The sequence below is a fragment of the Silurus aristotelis genome (assembly GCF_946808225.1).
Source record: "Silurus aristotelis genome assembly, chromosome: 7".
Classification (NCBI taxonomy): domain Eukaryota; kingdom Metazoa; phylum Chordata; class Actinopteri; order Siluriformes; family Siluridae; genus Silurus; species Silurus aristotelis.
Genome location: NC_139580.1, coordinates 898,037 through 922,434, shown reverse-complemented (window position 1 = coordinate 922,434; position 24,398 = coordinate 898,037). Strand labels below are relative to the sequence as shown.

The following is a 24,398-nucleotide window of genomic DNA, read 5'->3' as shown; positions in this document are numbered from 1 at the left end:
CTACATCATATCACTACCGTACATCACTACCATACGTTATATCACTACTGTACATCACTACCACTACATCTTATCACTACTGTACATCACTACCATATGTTATATCACTACTGTACATCACTACCACTACATCATATCACTACCATACGTTATATCACTACCGTACATCACTACCACTACATCATACCCCTACCGTACATCACTACCATACGTTATATCACTACCATACATCACTACCACTACATCATATCACTACCATACGTTATATCACTACCATACGTTACATCACTACCACTACATCATATCACTACTGTACATCACTACCACTACATCATATCACTACTGTACATCACTACCACTACATCATATCACTACCATACGTTATATCACTACTGTACATCACTACCACTACATCTTATCACTACTGTACATCACTACCACTACATCATATCACTACCACTACATCATATCACTACTGTACATCACTACCACTACATCATATCACTACTGTACATCACTACCACTACATCATATCACTACCACTACATCATATCACTACCACTACATCATATCACTACCATACGTTATATCACTACTGTACATCACTACCACTACATCATATCACTACCATACGTTATATCACTACTGTACATCACTACCACTACATCATATCACTACCATACGTTATATCACTACTGTACATCACTACCATATGTTATATCACTACTGTTCATCACTACCACTACACCATATCACTACCATACGTTATATCACTACCGTACATCACTACCACTACATCATATCCCTACCGTACATCACTACCATACGTTATATCACTACCATACATCACTACCACTACATCATATCACTACCATACGTTATATCACTACCATACGTTATATCACTACCACTACATCATATCACTACTGTACATCACTACCACTACATCATATCACTACCACTACATCATATCACTACTGTACATCACTACCACTACATCATATCACTACCATACGTTATATCACTACTGTACATCACTACCACTACATCATATCACTACTGTACATCACTACCACTACATCATATCACTACTGTACATCACTACCACTACATCATATCACTACTGTACATCACTACCACTACATCATATCACTACTGTACATCACTACCACTACATCATATCACTACCACTACATCATATCACTACCATACGTTATATCACTACCACTACATCATATCACTACTGTACATCACTACCATATGTTATATTACTACTGTACATCACTACCATGTTATATTACTACTGTACATTAAATCACTACCACTACATCATATCCCTACTGTACATCACTACCATACGTTATATCACTACCACTACATCATATCACTACCACTACATCATATCACTACCACTACATCATATCACTACCATACGTTATATCACTACTGTACATCACTACCACTACATCATATCACTACCATACGTTATATCACTACTGTACATCACTACCACTACATCTTATCACTACTGTACATCACTACCACTACATCATATCACTACCATATGTTATATCACTACTGTACATCACTACCACTACATCATATCACTACTGTACATCACTACCACTACATCATATCACTACCATACGTTATATCACTACCGTACATCACTACCACTACATCATATCACTACCATACGTTATATCACTACCATACATCACTACCACTACATCATATCACTACCATACGTTATATCACTACCGTACATCACTACCACTACATCATATCACTACCGTACATCACTACCATACGTTATATCACTACCATACATCACTACCACTACATCATATCACTACCATACGTTATATCACTACCACTACATCATATCACTACTGTACATCACTACCACTACATCATATCACTACCACTACATCATATCACTACTGTACATCACTACCATATGTTATTACTACTGTACATTAAATCACTACCACTACATCATATCACTACTGTACATCACTACCATACGTTATATCACTACCACTACATTAAATCACTACTGTACATCACTACCATACGTTATATCACTACTGTACATTAAATCACTACTATACATCATATCACTACTGTACATCACTACCACTACATCATATCACTACCGTACATCACTACCACTACCATATGTCACATCACTACCACTACATCACTACCACTACCATATGTCACATCACTACCACTACATCACTACCACTACATCATATCACTACCACTACATCACTACCACTACATCATATCACTACCACTACATCATATCACTACCACTACATCATATCACTACCACTACATCATATCACTACCATACGTTATATCACTACCATACGTTATATCACTACTGTACATCACTACCACTACATCATATCACTACCACTACATCATATCACTACCGTACATCATATCACTACCGTACATCACTACCACTACATCATATCACTACCGTACATCACTACCACTACATCATATCACTACCACTACATCATATCACTACCATACGTTATATCACTACTGTACATCACTACCACTACATCATATCACTACCACTACATCATATCACTACCACTACATCATATCACTACCGTACATCACTACCACTACATCATATCACTACCGTACATCACTACCACTACATCATATCACTACCGTACATCACTACCACTACATCATATCACTACCGTACATCACTACCACTACTGTACATCACTACCGTACATCACTACCACTACTGTACATCACTACCACTACTGTACATCACTACCACTACTGTACATCACTACCACTACATCATATCACTACTGTACATCACTACCACTACATCATATCACTACCACTACATCATATCACTACCACTACATCATATCACTACCATACGTTATATCACTACTGTACATCACTACCACTACATCATATCACTACCACTACATCATATCACTACCACTACATCATATCACTACCGTACATCATATCACTACCGTACATCACTACCACTACATCATATCACTACCGTACATCACTACCACTACATCATATCACTACCACTACATCATATCACTACTGTACATCATATCACTACCACTACATCATATCACCACTGTACATCACTACCACTACATCATATCACTACCATATGTTATATCACTACTGTACATCACTATCACTACCACTACATCACATCACTACCACTACATCACATCACTACCACTACATCATATCACTACCACTACATCATATCACTACCACTACATCATATCACTACCACTACATCACTACCACTACCGTACATCACTACCACTACATCATATCACTACTGTACATCACTACCACTACATCATATCACTACCACTACATCATATCACTACCACTACATCATATCACTACCATACGTTATATCACTACTGTACATCACTACCACTACATCATATCACTACTGTACATCACTACCACTACATCATATCACTACCATATGTTATATCACTACTGTACATCACTACCACTACATCATATCACTACTGTACATCACTACCACTACATCATATCACTACCACTACATCATATCACTACCACTACATCATATCACTACCACTACATCATATCACTACCGTACATCACTACCACTACATCATATCACTACTGTACATCACTACCACTACATCATATCACTACTGTACATCACTACCACTACATCATATCACTACCACTACATCATATCACTACCACTACATCATATCACTACCACTACATCATATCACTACCATACGTTATATCACTACTGTACATCACTACCACTACATCATATCACTACTGTACATCACTACCACTACATCATATCACTACCATATGTTATATCACTACTGTACATCACTACCACTACATCATATCACTACCACTACATCATATCACTACTGTACATCACTATCACTACTGTACATCACTACCACTACATCATATCACTACTGTACATCACTACCACTACATCATATCACTACCACTACATCATATCACTACCACTACATCATATCACTACCGTACATCACTACCACTACATCATATCACTACCACTACATCATATCACTACCACTACATCATATCACTACCACTACATCATATCACTACCATACGTTATATCACTACTGTACATCACTACCACTACATCATATCACTACTGTACATCACTACCACTACATCATATCACTACCATATGTTATATCACTACTGTACATCACTACCACTACATCATATCACTACCACTACATCATATCACTACCACTACATCATATCACTACATCATATCACTACCGTACATCACTACCACTACATCATATCACTACCACTACATCACTACCACTACCGTACATCACTACCACTACATCATATCACTACCACTACATCATATCACTACCGTACATCACTACCACTACATCATATCACTACCGTACATCACTACCACTACATCATATCACTACCACTACATCACTACCACTACCGTACATCACTACCACTACATCATATCACTACCACTACATCATATCACTACCACTACATCACTACCACTACCGTACATCACTACCACTACATCATATCACTACCACTACATCATATCACTACCATACGTTATATCACTACATCATATCACTACCACTACATCATATCACTACCATACGTTATATCACTACTGTACATCACTACCACTACATCATATCACTACTGTACATCACTACCACTACATCATATCACTACCATATGTTATATCACTACTGTACATCACTACCACTACATCATATCACTACTGTACATCACTACCACTACATCATATCACTACCACTACATCATATCACTACCACTACATCACTACCACTACATCATATCACTACCGTACATCACTACCACTACATCATATCACTACCACTACATCATATCACTACCACTACATCATATCACTACCACTACATCATATCACTACCACTACATCATATCACTACCACTACATCATATCACTACCGTACATCACTACCACTACATCATATCACTACCGTACATCACTACCACTACATCATATCACTACCGTACATCACTATCACTACCGTACATCACTACCACTACATCATATCACTACCGTACATCACTACCACTACATCATATCACTACCGTACATCACTACCACTACATCATATCACTACCGTACATCACTACCACTACATCATATCACTACCGTACATCACTACCACTACATCATATCACTACCGTACATCACTACCACTACATCATATCACTACATCATATCACTACCACTACATCATATCACTACCGTACATCACTACCACTACATCATATCACTACCGTACATCACTACCACTACATCATATCACTACCATACGTTATATCACTACTGTACATCACTACCACTACCACTACATGATATCACTACCATACGTTATATCACTACTGTACATCACTACCACTACATCATATCACTACTGTACATCACTACCACACATCACTACCACTACATCATATCACTACCATATGTTATATCACTACCGTACATCACTACCACTACATCATATCACTACCACTACATCATATCACTACCGTACATCACTACCACTACATCATATCACTACCGTACATCACTACCACTACATCATATCACTACCACTACATCATATCACTACCACTACATCATATCACTACCATACGTTATATCACTACTGTACATCACTACCACTACATCATATCACTACTGTACATCACTACCACTACATCATATCACTACCATATGTTATATCACTACTGTACATCACTACCACTACATCATATCACTACTGTACATCACTACCACTACATCATATCACTACCACTACATCATATCACTACCACTACATCACTACCACTACATCATATCACTACTGTACATCACTACCACTACATCATATCACTACCACTACATCATATCACTACCACTACATCATATCACTACCATACGTTATATCACTACTGTACATCACTACCACTACATCATATCACTACTGTACATCACTACCACTACATCATATCACTACCATATGTTATATCACTACTGTACATCACTACCACTACATCATATCACTACTGTACATCACTACCACTACATCATATCACTACCACTACATCATATCACTACCACTACATCACTACCACTACATCATATCACTACCACTACATCATATCACTACCACTACATCATATCACTACCATACGTTATATCACTACTGTACATCACTACCACTACATCATATCACTACTGTACATCACTACCACTACATCATATCACTACCATATGTTATATCACTACTGTACATCACTACCACTACATCATATCACTACCACTACATCATATCACTACCGTACATCACTACCACTACATCATATCACTACCACTACATCATATCACTACCGTACATCACTACCACTACATCATATCACTACCGTACATCACTACCACTACATCATATCACTACCGTACATCACTACCACTACATCATATCACTACCACTACATCATATCACTACCACTACATCATATCACTACCATACGTTATATCACTACTGTACATCACTACCACTACATCATATCACTACTGTACATCACTACCACTACATCATATCACTACCATATGTTATATCACTACCACTACATCATATCACTACTGTACATCACTACCACTACATCATATCACTACCACTACATCATATCACTACCACTACATCATATCACTACCACTACATCATATCACTACCACTACATCATATCACTACATCATATCACTACCACTACATCATATCACTACCACTACATCATATCACTACCACTACATCATATCACTACCACTACATCATATCACTACCGTACATCACTACCACTACATCATATCACTACCGTACATCACTACCACTACATCATATCACTACTGTACATCACTACCACTACATCATATCACTACCATATGTTATATCACTACTGTACATCACTACCACTACATCATATCACTACCATATGTTATATCACTACTGTACATCACTACCACTACATCATATCACTACTGTACATCACTACCACTACATCATATCACTACCACTACATCATATCACTACCACTACATCATATCACTACCGTACATCACTACCACTACATCATATCACTACCGTACATCACTACCACTACATCATATCACTACCGTACATCACTACCACTACATCATATCACTACCGTACATCACTACCACTACATCATATCACTACCATATGTTATATCACTACTGTACATCACTACCACTACATCATATCACTACTGTACATCACTACCACTACATCATATCACTACCACTACATCATATCACTACCACTACATCATATCACTACCGTACATCACTACCACTACATCATATCACTACCGTACATCACTACCACTACATCATATCACTACCACTACATCATATCACTACCACTACATCATATCACTACCACTACATCATATCACTACCACTACATCATATCACTACCGTACATCACTACCACTACATCATATCACTACCGTACATCACTACCACTACATCATATCACTACCACTACATCATATCACTACCATATGTTATATCACTACTGTACATCACTACCACTACATCATATCACTACTGTACATCACTACCACTACATCATATCACTACCACTACATCATATCACTACCACTACATCATATCACTACCACTACATCATATCACTACCGTACATCACTACCACTACATCATATCACTACCACTACATCATATCACTACCACTACATCATATCACTACCACTACATCATATCACTACCGTACATCACTACCACTACATCATATCACTACCGTACATCACTACCACTACATCATATCACTACCACTACATCATATCACTACCACTACATCATATCACTACCGTACATCACTACCACTACATCATATCACTACCGTACATCACTACCACTACATCATATCACTACCGTACATCACTACCACTACATCATATCACTACCGTACATCACTACCACTACATCATATCACTACCGTACATCACTACCACTACATCATATCACTACCGTACGTCACTACCACTACATCATATCACTACCGTACGTCACTACCACTACATCATATCACTACCGTACGTCACTACCACTACATCATATCACTACCACTACATCATATCACTACCACTACATCATATCACTACCACTACATCATATCACTACCGTACATCACTACCACTACATCATATCACTACCACTACATCATATCACTACCACTACATCATATCACTACCACTACATCATATCACTACCGTACATCACTACCACTACATCATATCACTACCGTACATCACTACCACTACATCATATCACTACCACTACATCATATCACTACCACTACATCATATCACTACCGTACATCACTACCACTACATCATATCACTACCGTACATCACTACCACTACATCATATCACTACCGTACATCACTACCACTACATCATATCACTACCGTACATCACTACCACTACATCATATCACTACCGTACATCACTACCACTACATCATATCACTACCGTACGTCACTACCACTACATCATATCACTACCGTACGTCACTACCACTACATCATATCACTACCGTACGTCACTACCACTACATCATATCACTACCGTACGTCACTACCACTACATCATATCACTACCGTACGTCACTACCACTACATCATATCACTACCGTACGTCACTACCACTACATCATATCACTACCGTACGTCACTACCACTACATCATATCACTACCGTACGTCACTACCACTACATCATATCACTACCGTACGTCACTACCACTACATCATATCACTACCGTACGTCACTACCACTACATCATATCACTACCGTACGTCACTACCACTACATCATATCACTACCGTACGTCACTACCACTACATCATATCACTACCGTACGTCACTACCACTACATCATATCACTACCGTACGTCACTACCACTACATCATATCACTACCGTACGTCACTACCACTACATCATATCACTACCGTACGTCACTACCACTACATCATATCACTACCGTACGTCACTACCACTACATCATATCACTACCGTACGTCACTACCACTACATCATATCACTACCGTACGTCACTACCACTACATCATATCACTACCGTACGTCACTACCACTACATCATATCACTACCGTACGTCACTACCACTACATCATATCACTACCGTACGTCACTACCACTACATCATATCACTACCGTACGTCACTACCACTACATCATATCACTACCGTACGTCACTACCACTACATCATATCACTACCGTACGTCACTACCACTACATCATATCACTACCGTACGTCACTACCACTACATCATATCACTACCGTACGTCACTACCACTACATCATATCACTACCGTACGTCACTACCACTACATCATATCACTACCGTACGTCACTACCACTACATCATATCACTACCGTACGTCACTACCACTACATCATATCACTACCGTACGTCACTACCACTACATCATATCACTACCGTACGTCACTACCACTACATCATATCACTACCGTACGTCACTACCACTACATCATATCACTACCGTACGTCACTACCACTACATCATATCACTACCGTACGTCACTACCACTACATCATATCACTACCGTACGTCACTACCACTACATCATATCACTACCGTACGTCACTACCACTACATCATATCACTACCGTACGTCACTACCACTACATCATATCACTACCGTACGTCACTACCACTACATCATATCACTACCGTACGTCACTACCACTACATCATATCACTACCGTACGTCACTACCACTACATCATATCACTACCCGTACGTCACTACCGCTACATCATATCACTACCGTACGTCACTACCGCTACATCATATCATATCACTACCGTACGTCACTACCGCTACATCATATCATATCACTACCGTACATCACTACCACTACCATATGTCATATCACTACCAGTACATCACTACCACTACCATATGTCATATCACTACCAGTACATCACTACCACTACCATATGTCATATCACTACCAGTACATCACTACCACTACCATATGTCATATCACTACCAGTACATCACTACCACTACCATATGTCATATCACTACCAGTACATCACTACCACTACCATATGTCATATCACTACCAGTACATCACTACCACTACCATATGTCATATCACTACCAGTACATCACTACCACTACCATATGTCATATCACTACCGTACATCACATCACTACCACTACATCATATCACTACCGTACATCACTACCACTACCATATGTCACATCACTACCACTACATCACTACCACTACCATATGTCACATCACTACCACTACATCACTACCACTACCATATGTCACATCACTACCACTACATCACTACCACTACATCATATCACTACCACTACATCACTACCACTACATCATATCACTACCACTACATCATATCACTACCACTACATCATATCACTACCGTACATCACTACCACTACCATATGTCACATCACTACCACTACATCACTACCACTACCATATGTCACATCACTACCACTACATCACTACCACTACCATATGTCACATCACTACCACTACATCACTACCACTACATCATATCACTACCACTACATCATATCACTACCACTACATCATATCACTACCACTACATCATATCACTACCGTACATCACTACCACTACATCATATCACTACCACTACATCATATCACTACCACTACATCATATCACTACCGTACATCACTACCACTACATCATATCACTACCACTACATCATATCACTACCACTACATCATATCACTACCACTACATCATATCACTACCGTACATCATATCACTACCACTACCATATGTCATATCACTACCAGTACATCACTACCACTACCATATGTCATATCACTACCACTACATCACTACCACTACCACTACATCATATCACTACCACTACATCATATCACTACCGTACATCACTACCACTACATCATATCACTACCACTACATCATATCACTACCGTACATCACTACCACTACATCATATCACTACCACTACATCATATCACTACCACTACATCATATCACTACCGTACATCACTACCACTACCATATGTCACATCACTACCACTACATCACTACCACTACCATATGTCACATCACTACCACTACATCACTACCACTACCATATGTCACATCACTACCACTACATCACTACCACTACATCATATCACTACCACTACATCATATCACTACCACTACATCATATCACTACCACTACATCATATCACTACCACTACATCATATCACTACCACTACATCATATCACTACCACTACATCATATCACTACCACTACATCATATCACTACCACTACATCATATCACTACATCATATCACTACCACTACATCATATCACTACCACTACATCATATCACTACCGTACATCACTACCACTACATCATATCACTACCACTACATCATATCACTACCACTACATCATATCACTACCACTACATCATATCACTACCACTACATCATATCACTACATCATATCACTACATCATATCACTACCACTACATCATATCACTACATCATATCACTACCACTACATCATATCACTACCACTACATCATATCACTACCACTACATCATATCACTACCGTACATCACTACCACTACATCATATCACTACCACTACATCATATCACTGCCACTACATCATATCACTACATCATATCACTACCACTACATCATATCACTACCGTACATCACTACCACTACATCATATCACTACCACTACATCATATCACTACCACTACATCATATCACTACCGTACATCACTACCACTACATCATATCACTACCGTACATCACTACCACTACATCACTACCACTACATCATATCACTACCACTACATCATATCACTACCACTACATCATATCACTACCACTACATCATATCACTACCACTACATCATATCACTACCACTACATCATATCACTACATCATATCACTACCACTACATCATATCACTACCGTACATCACTACCACTACATCATATCACTACCGTACATCACTACCACTACATCATATCACTACCACTACATCATATCACTACATCATATCACTGCCACTACATCATATCACTACCGTACATCACTACCACTACATCATATCACTACCACTACATCATATCACTACCACTACATCATATCACTACCACTACATCATATCACTACCGTACATCACTACCACTACATCATATCACTACCGTACATCACTACCACTACATCATATCACTACCACTACATCACTACCACTACATCATATCACTACCACTACATCATATCACTACCACTACATCATATCACTACATCATATCACTACATCATATCACTACCACTACATCATATCACTACATCATATCACTACCACTACATCATATCACTACCACTACATCATATCACTACCACTACATCATATCACTACATCATATCACTACCACTACATCATATCACTACCACTACATCATATCACTACATCATATCACTACCACTACATCATATCACTACCACTACATCATATCACTACATCATATCACTACCGTACATCACTACCACTACATCATATCACTACCACTACATCATATCACTACCGTACATCACTACCACTACATCATATCACTACCACTACATCATATCACTACCACTACATCATATCACTACCGTACATCACTACCACTACATCATATCACTACCGTACATCACTACCACTACATCATATCACTACCACTACATCATATCACTACCACTACATCATATCACTACCACTACATCACTACCACTACCACTACATCATATCACTACCACTACATCACTACCACTACCACTACATCATATCACTACCACTACATCACTACCACTACCACTACATCATATCACTACCACTACATCACTACCACTACCACTACATCATATCACTACCACTACATCACTACCACTACCACTACATCATATCACTACCACTACATCATATCACTACCACTACATCATATCACTACCACTACATCATATCACTACATCATATCACTACCACTACATCATATCACTACATCATATCACTACCACTACATCATATCACTACCGTACATCACTACCACTACATCATATCACTACCACTACATCATATCACTACCGTACATCACTACCACTACCGTACATCACTACCGTACATCACTACCACTACATCATATCACTACCGTACATCACTACCACTACATCATATCACTACCACTACATCATATCACTACCACTACATCATATCACTACCACTACATCATATCACTACCACTACATCACTACCACTACCACTACATCATATCACTACCACTACATCACTACCACTACCACTACGTCATATCACTACCACTACATCACTACCACTACCACTACATCATATCACTACCACTACATCACTACCACTACCGTACATCACTACCACTACATCATATCACTACCGTACATCACTACCACTACATCATATCACTACCGTACATCACTACCACTACATCATATCACTACCGTACATCATATCACTACCATACGTTATATCACTACCGTACATCATATCACTACCATACGTTATATCACTACCGTACATCACTACCACTACATCATATCACTACCACTACATCATATCACTACCGTACATCACTACCACTACATCATATCACTACCACTACATCATATCACTACCGTACATCACTACCGTACATCACTACCACTACATCATATCACTACCGTACATCACTACCACTACATCATATCACTACCGTACATCACTACCACTACATCATATCACTACCGTACATCATATCACTACCATACGTTATATCACTACTGTACATCACTACCACTACATCATATCACTACTGTACATCACTACCACTACATCATATCACTACCATACGTTATATCACTACCGTACATCACTACCACTACATCTTATCACTACCGTACATCACTACCACTACATCATATCACTACCGTACATCATATCACTACCATACGTTATATCACTACCGTACATCACTACCACTACATCATATCACTACCACTACATCATATCACTACCGTACATCACTACCGTACATCACTACCACTACATCATATCACTACCGTACATCACTACCACTACATCATATCACTACCGTACATCATATCACTACCATACGTTATATCACTACTGTACATCACTACCACTACATCATATCACTACTGTACATCACTACCACTACATCATATCACTACCATACGTTATATCACTACTGTACATCACTACCACTACATCTTATCACTACTGTACATCACTACCACTACATCATATCACTACCGTACATCACTACCACTACATCATATCACTACCACTACATCATATCACTACCGTACATCACTACCGTACATCACTACCACTACATCATATCACTACCGTACATCACTACCACTACATCATATCACTACCGTACATCACTACCACTACATCATATCACTACCGTACATCATATCACTACCATACGTTATATCACTACTGTACATCACTACCACTACATCATATCACTACTGTACATCACTACCACTACATCATATCACTACCATACGTTATATCACTACTGTACATCACTACCACTACATCTTATCACTACTGTACATCACTACCACTACATCATATCACTACGACTACATCATATCACTACTGTACATCACTACCACTACATCATATCACTACCATACGTTATATCACTACTGTACATCACTACCACTACATCATATCACTACCATACGTAATATCACTACTGTACATCACTACCACTACATCATATCACTACCATACGTTATATCACTACTGTACATCACTACCACTACATCTTATCACTACTGTACATCACTACCATATGTTATATCACTACTGTACATCACTACCACTACATCATATTACTACCATTCGTTATATCACTACCGTACATCACTACCACTACATCATATCCCTACCGTACATCACTACCATACGTTATATCACTACCATACATCACTACCACTACATCATATCACTACCATACGTTATATCACTACCATACGTTATATCACTACCACTACATCATATCACTACCACTACATCATATCACTACTGTACATCACTACCACTACATCATATCACTACCATACGTTATATCACTACTGTACATCACTACCACTACATCATATCACTACCACTACATCATATCACTACTGTACATCACTACCACTACATCATATCACTACTGTACATCACTACCACTACATCATATCACTACCACTACATCATATCACTACTGTACATCACTACCATATGTTATATTACTACTGTACATCACTACCATGTTATATTACTACTGTACATTAAATCACTACCACTGCATCATATCACTACTGTACATCACTACCATACGTCATATCACTACCACTACATCATATCACTACCACTACATCATATCACTACCATACGTTATATCACTACTGTACATCACTACCACTACATCATATCACTACCATACGTTATATCACTACTGTACATCACTACCACTACATCTTATCACTACTGTACATCACTACCACTACATCATATCACTACCATGTTATATCACTACTGTACATCACTACCACTACATCATATCACTACTGTACATCACTACCACTACATCATATCACTACCATACGTTATATCACTACCACTACATCATATCACTACCGTACATCACTACCATACGTTATATCACTACCATACATCACTACCACTACATCATATCACTACCATACGTTATATCACTACCGTACATCACTACCACTACATCATATCACTACCGTACATCACTACCATACGTTATATCACTACTGTACATCACTACCACTACATCTTATCACTACTGTACATCACTACCATATGTTATATCACTACTGTACATCACTACCACTACATCATATCACTACCATACGTTATATCACTACCGTACATCACTACCACTACATCATACCCCTACCGTACATCACTACCATACGTTATATCACTACCATACATCACTACCACTACATCATATCACTACCATACGTTATATCACTACCATACGTTACATCACTACCACTACATCATATCACTACTGTACATCACTACCACTACATCATATCACTACTGTACATCACTACCACTACATCATATCACTACCATACGTTATATCACTACTGTACATCACTACCACTACATCTTATCACTACTGTACATCACTACCACTACATCATATCACTACCACTACATCATATCACTACTGTACATCACTACCACTACATCATATCACTACTGTACATCACTACCACTACATCATATCACTACTGTACATCACTACCACTACATCATATCACTACCACTACATCATATCACTACCACTACATCATATCACTACCATACGTTATATCACTACTGTACATCACTACCACTACATCATATCACTACCATACGTTATATCACTACTGTACATCACTACCACTACATCATATCACTACCATACGTTATATCACTACTGTACATCACTACCATATGTTATATCACTACTGTACATCATTACCACTACACCATATCACTACCATACGTTATATCACTACCGTACATCACTACCACTACATCATATCCCTACCGTACATCACTACCATACGTTATATCACTACCATACATAACTACCACTACATCATATCACTACCATACGTTATATCACTACCATACGTTATATCACTACCACTACATCATATCACTACTGTACATCACTACCACTACATCATATCACTACCACTACATCATATCACTACTGTACATCACTACCACTACATCATATCACTACCATACGTTATATCACTACTGTACATCACTACCACTACATCATATCACTACTGTACATCACTACCACTACATCATATCACTACTGTACATCACTACCACTACATCATATCACTACTGTACATCACTACCACTACATCATATCACTACTGTACATCACTACCACTACATCATATCACTACCACTACATCATATCACTACCACTACATCATATCACTACCATACGTTATATCACTACCACTACATCATATCACTACTGTACATCACTACCATATGTTATATTACTACTGTACATCACTACCATGTTATATTACTACTGTACATTAAATCACTACCACTACATCATATCCCTACTGTACATCACTACCATACGTTATATCACTACCACTACATCATATCACTACCACTACATCATATCACTACCACTACATCATATCACTACCATACGTTATATCACTACTGTACATCACTACCACTACATCATATCACTACCATACATTATATCACTACTGTACATCACTACCACTACATCTTATCACTACTGTACATCACTACCACTACATCATATCACTACCATATGTTATATCACTACTGTACATCACTACCACTACATCATATCACTACTGTACATCACTACCACTACATCATATCACTACCATACGTTATATCACTACCGTACATCACTACCACTACATCATATCACTACCATACGTTATATCACTACCATACATCACTACCACTACATCATATCACTACCATACGTTATATCACTACCGTACATCACTACCACTACATCATATCACTACCGTACATCACTACCATACGTTATATCACTACCATACATCACTACCACTACATCATATCACTACCATACGTTATATCACTACCACTACATCATATCACTACTGTACATCACTACCACTACATCATATCACTACCACTACATCATATCACTACTGTACATCACTACCATATGTTATTACTACTGTACATTAAATCACTACCACTACATCATATCACTACTGTACATCACTACCATACGTTATATCACTACCACTACATTAAATCACTACTGTACATCACTACCATACGTTATATCACTACTGTACATTAAATCACTACTATACATCATATCACTACTGTACATCACTACCACTACATCATATCACTACTGTACATTAAATCACTAATATACATCATATCACTACTGTACATCACTACCATACGTTATATCACTACTGTACATTAAATCACTACCACTGCTGTGTACAGTGGTACCTACGAGTGCATTAATGTACAAGTTTTTAGAGGTACGATCGGTCACTCTGTAAATTTTTTTCTTCGTTACGCGAGCAAAAAATTGAGGTACGAGCTCGAGATGCCGCTGCTAGATGGCAAAGCGAAGATTGTGACGAAAATTAGGATAAGCAAAGAAGAAAAAGTAAAAATTGTAAAGTTTAGGGATACGTAGTGTACAGGAGTGATAGTACAAAGTTTTCCATCCGCCTCCGCTTATCGCCTTTACCCCCCCTCCACACACACACACACACACACACACACACCCCACCGGCGTTTTCGTTAGCTCAAGTCGTCTCATCTCCAAGGAAAATACACTGAATAAAACCTTTATTATATCTTTACATTCTCTTTTATGTTTTTATACAAGATTTATTTAGAAATGTATTTTCCAGTTTAATAACATGAAACATAAAAACGGGGTCATTTTGAGGGTTGGAACGGATTAATGCCATTTTAAGTATTTTCAATATGTTTTCAGTATTATACACAGTAGTGGTAGTGATTATATACAGTAGTGATATTTACAGTGATGTAGACAGTAGTGATATGATGTACAGAAGTGATATTGAATACAGTAGTGATATAGACAGTAGTGATATGTACAGTGATATAGACAGTAGTGATATGATGTACAGAAGTGATATTGAATACAGTAGTGATATAGACAGTAGTGATATGTACAGTGATATAGACAGTAGTGATATGATGTACAGAAGTGATATTGAATACAGTAGTGATATAGACAGTAGTGATATGTACAGTGATATAGACAGTAGTGATATGTACAGTGATATAGACAGTAGTGATATGATGTACAGAAGTGATATTGAATACAGTAGTGATATAGACAGTAGTGATATGATGTACAGTAGTGATTATATACAGTAGTAATATGATGTACAGAAGTGATATTGAATACAGTAGTGATATAGACAGTAGTGATATGTACAGTGATATAGACAGTAGTGATATGATGTACAGAAGTGATATTGAATACAGTAGTAATATAGACAGTAGTGATATGTACAGTGATATAGACAGTAGTGATATGATGTACAGAAGTGATATTGAATACAGTAGTAATATAGACAGTAGTGATATGTACAGTGATATAGACAGTAGTGATATGATGTACAAAAGTGATATTGAATACAGTAGTGATATAGACAGTAGTGATATGATGTACAGTAGTGATTATATACGGTAGTGATATCACTGTACTTATCACTACTGTATATAATATCACGACTGTGCATATCACTACTGTATATATCACCATTTATATATCACCAACACTTTTTTATAAAAATGTGTAATCCCATTTATTACATTTCTTTTTTTATTATAAAAAAAGAAGCTTTGGTAAAACCGTTGTTAATGTTTATAATGGAAGCTTCCAACACCAAAACAAATTCCTTGTAAGTGCAAACATACTTGGCACTAAAGTTCTTTCTGATTCTGAAATTCTTTCTGCTATTAATAAATAATTGCACTGTAATTAAATTAAATAATGAAACAGTTGCACTGTTTTGTTTCTATGATCCTCTCTCTTGCAGTTGCTTCCCCACAGGTTCTGTCTCTTCCCGTGCTGTCGAGTTTACAGTCCAGTTCCTCCATCTCTCATTTCTTAGCCGAGCTGCAGAAGTCCTGCAGCGCCATTGATTTACGCCGGATTTCTCCCAGTTTCCTTTCTCCTGATGACCACACCGAAATGGCAGAGAGCCTGGAGCAGCTCCGGACACTGGCACACTGTTACCGTGACGACAGTGGTGGCCTGGTGAGGTCTTCCTCTGAAGATGATGATGATGATTAGATCTGTATAGCCAAGCCAAACGCAATGAGATAATATTAAAGTTAAAACTAAACCAGCTCTGCATTGAATCCTTACAGAAATGGAGAAGGTCGGACACTGATGGACTCGATGTTGAGATTAGATTTACAGCTGCATCTCAATAAAGTAGAATATCATTAAAAAGTTGATTTATTTTAGTAATTCAATACAGAAAGTGACACTGGTATATTATAAAGATTCAACACACACACACACTGATTTATTCCAAGTGTTTATTTCTTTTCATTTTGATGATTTTGACTTACAGCTGATGAAAACCCAAAATTCAGTTTTAGAAAATTAAAATATTGTGAATATTGGAGACTCGTGGTGTCCCACTCTAATCAGCTTATTAAATCCAAACACCTGCTCAGGTTTCCTGAGTCTTTAAATTTCGTCTCAGTCTGGTTCAGGCTCCACAATCATGGGGGAAAACTGCTGACTCGACAGTTGTCCAGAAGACGATCACTGTCCCCCTGCACATGGAGGGTGGGACACAAAAGACTCGCCTCCATGTTGTTCTGCTCCTCAAACTGGGCATAGAAGTCATTCAGCGCATCTGGGAGGGAGGCGTCACAGTCACAAGCAGGTGAAGTTGTCTTGTAGCGATCGCCTGTATGTCCTGCCACATGCGCCAGGTGTCTCCACTGTCCTGGAAGTGGTGAGTCTTACTGCATTTGCCAGCAGGAGAGATGGTAAAGCAGGCCGGGGACGCCGAGGTCTGGAGGCCTGGTTCTCGAAGCATGCCGAGGTCGCATAGCTTCTGCTGCAGATAATCGTTGATTGTGTTGTTAGGGTTGTTTGAGTTCCTGGCGTGTTCGGCGGTGGTACACAAGACACCGGTTGTTCCAATATCTGTAGGTTGCATAAGGCAGGCTACAAAATAAAAGTAGCACCATTTTGGCTGCGAGCTACTGCCGTGCCGGCGCTCATCAGAGTTGCAAGAAAATATATATAAATTATAAACAGTCTGTGTGTGATGAATGTATATAATTTACTAAAATCAACTTTTTAATGATCAAATTTTTCGAGATGCAGCTGTTTTGGCTGCTAAGAAAGAGAAGAAGGATAAGAAAAATAAAATATGGTGGAATTGGAAGATTGACTATTAGAGAAGAACGTAGCAGCATCACAATCAGCCCATATTCCACATAAAGGGACAAAACTGTGAGATTGATGTGAAGAAAACAGCATGAGTTTAAATATCTGTTGTGTTCTAAGGTTAGTTCTTCTATATAAATCCATCCTGCTGCTTTAAGTATTGACTGAACTTATAAATAATACAAACTGTACCGTATCTAATGCACCAGATGTGTGTGGCTTTGTGTTAAAATATAATGCTTATGAATGGCATTTCTCAATAAGCAGTGTTGTAACTATCCAGCCTGTTTCCAGAAGTTTGTTTTAGTGTAAAGAAGAAATTAGAAAAAGGTTACATACACATGAAATGTTGAAAATTTATTTTTTATTTTTTATTTTTATTTTTTTCTTGTTACATTATTTTGGGGCTGAAATGAACACCAACAGTTGGATTGACCAAAGCAGCATGATGTCTGACCATGAAAGCTTTATTTATTTATTTAATTATTATTCTCTCATTTTAAATGATTTATATTACCTAGAATAAGGTTCACATATTACACTTGAGAATGTGGATAAAAAATTGTATTCAGGTTTTAAAAACATTAGAAGGGAAATAAAAATCTCATCCTCTAGTTATATAAACATTCAGCATTTTTAAACATGACCGTTATTTCTCAGCCGTCCAATCAGGCGCACCAGTGGAATGTGATTAGTAGTGTGTGGCGGGAATTTTCTTTAGGTGCTTATGGAAAGTTCCAGAGACTCTGCTGAGAAGAGTGAGAGATCGGTGAGACTACAGGAGAACGTCAATAAACTGCGGTAGGAAAGCCATGAAATAAGTTATTTTATCTCCATTTTTATTAAAAAATAAATATTTAATAGAGTTCACAGAGATGAAAGTGTTAACTTGCAAAAGCTTTTTTGGTTAACGGTGGTTTGTACAGTGTCTCCACTCTGGTTTAATATCATCATTAAAATTAAGAACATTTCTCCACTGGGGGTCCACCCTCCCACTCAGTTTATTCTTATTTAAAACCTTAACACAGGCCCTGTAGAGAAGCTTTCCCTTTACTGTCCCGAGGTTCATCTCCCCTTCGCCCCTGCACTCCTGGAGGGGAACCTCCACACCTGTTGAGGTCAGGAGCGATGTCGAGCTGGGGAAAGAATTTCTCCTCTGCAGAATCGCTCTCACCGATTTCATACTCCTTAAGCTCAACACTCTTCTCTGCTGTTAGTGTGGACCTCCAGCGATTTAGGAGCTAGTTAACGATGCGCAGGGACTGGAGTCCCATACGTGCTGCAAGGTTCTTCACTTGTGACAGGTCTGTCCCTGTGATGTTTAACAGCTCCCAGAGTGTGATAATATTAGTTTACATCAGAGCTCTGGACACTGTAGTGTTCCCCAGACTTTAATCTATTTTTTTTATTTAAATAAAGTCTATGGGTAAAAGACTGGTAATCCAGACGTATCCAACGTGTGTGTGTCTATTAAAAACAAAGTTCTGTCCAGTCCCAGTCCACCCACTATGTTTAAAAGTCCACTGGCTGCTGTTCTCAATACCAGGTTCCTGGGCCCGGTTAGGAGTCTCTAAATCAACTGGCGGCGAAAGGCTGCAGCTCTACTGGCAAGATGAACCAGCCGCTGACCCATTTCCTGCTTGGGAAGATGGAGGACACTCTGATGAATCCTGGGAAGACCATCCCAGAAGAAGTCCATGAGCGGGCCTGGATGATTGCTAGCAGGTTAGGCAGTGGATCCACGCATGCCAGCTTGTGCCAGAGAGATGGCGCTGCCAGGTTGTTGATGACCAGCGTTCGCCCCCTGTAGGATATCTGTGGAACCAGCCGCTTCCACCTGCTCAGTCTGCCTTTGATGTGTTTTACAGTCCCTTCCCAGTTTTTACTTAAAAACTCGTTACTTTCAAGGTAGACACCCAAGTATTTAAAACCACCTCTGCTCCCCACTCCCCAAATAAAACTGCTTCACTCTTTCCCCAGTTTACTTTCGCTGATGATTTAAAAAAAAAAGTCTTATCAAACATCAGACTGGGATCGCACCATTACAGCACAGTCATCTGCATACGCTGAGAGGTAGAGTGAAGCATTAGAGTGTGGAATATTAAAATCAGAAAGGTTTTATTAAAAGAGGTTTAATAGCTAGAGAGCACAACAGACCTGACAGTGAACAGCTCTGCCTGATCCCTCGCTACACTCTAAAAGGGGCACATAAACCACCGTTAACCTTCAGTACACTCGCAATTTAAATGTACAGCACCCGGATCATGGCTATAAAACCAGGGTTGAACCCAAAACTTTCCAGCACCTTCCACGAGTATTCATGCTCAACCCGGTCAAAAGCCTTTTCCTGGTCTAGGAGAATCAGACCAGTCTTTAAACCCGATAGCCTGGAGATGTCCAAAATGTTATGAATTAGGTATATGTTGTCCTATATCAACCTGCCAGGCACACAGTACGTCTGGTCATGGTAAATTATCTGCTCCATCACCTTCGTCAGTCTCGATGCTAACGCTTTTGACAGTAGACTGTTAATATCATGAACAGCAGCTACGCTAATTCCTCTTCACTGCTTCTCTTTCTCTTCCCACCCCGAGGCATCCTGAGGTTCCTCCAGCTCCAGTCACGTCCCACCTCATGAAGGTTATGGACCTTTGAAGAAGTAGATGCCGAACTCGCAAACATCCCGAACCATCTAGAGACGTACCAGTGCCAACTGGATCCCACTACATGTGTGGAATTTTGACATTGGACCTCCTGGAGTGTTTAAAGGCTCTGGCATGGAGAAGCTGATGCTGGATCTGTGATGATCACAAATGTTGAGCTCAGTAGCTCCTACTTTTATACCAAAGACTGTAGAAAGAACATTTACTTATAATCTTATACTCCAGTACTCATGTTAGTTCTCACTCTCCAGTGTTCTGTATTGTTGAAAGATTTATGATCAAACTCTTGATGTCACCCAAATGAGGATGGGTTCCCCTTTTGAGTCTGGTTCCTCTCAAGGTTTCTTCCTCTAAGGGAGTTTTTCCTTTTCCACAGTCGCCACGGCTGCTCATCAGGGATAAACACAC

The 24,398-nt window shown here is 38.6% G+C and overlaps 2 protein-coding genes across 2 annotated transcripts in view; both read left to right on the top strand.

Moving 5' to 3' along the window:
- Nucleotides 1-20,929, top strand: part of msto1 (misato mitochondrial distribution and morphology regulator 1) — a 46,070-nt gene extending 25,141 nt beyond the window's left edge. Inside the window, exon 6 of the mRNA XM_083546740.1 lies at nt 19,952-20,929. Within this exon, the coding sequence (XP_083402866.1) occupies nt 19,952-20,208 (257 nt within the window). The 3' untranslated portion in view covers nt 20,209-20,929. The remainder of the gene's footprint in view (nt 1-19,951) is intronic.
- The window catches only part of LOC310729324 (uncharacterized protein), a gene marked incomplete at its 3' end in the record, with an annotated part of 114,896 nt that overhangs the window by 77,342 nt on the left and 13,156 nt on the right, over nt 1-24,398 (top strand). The gene's annotated exons all lie outside the window — the stretch shown is intronic.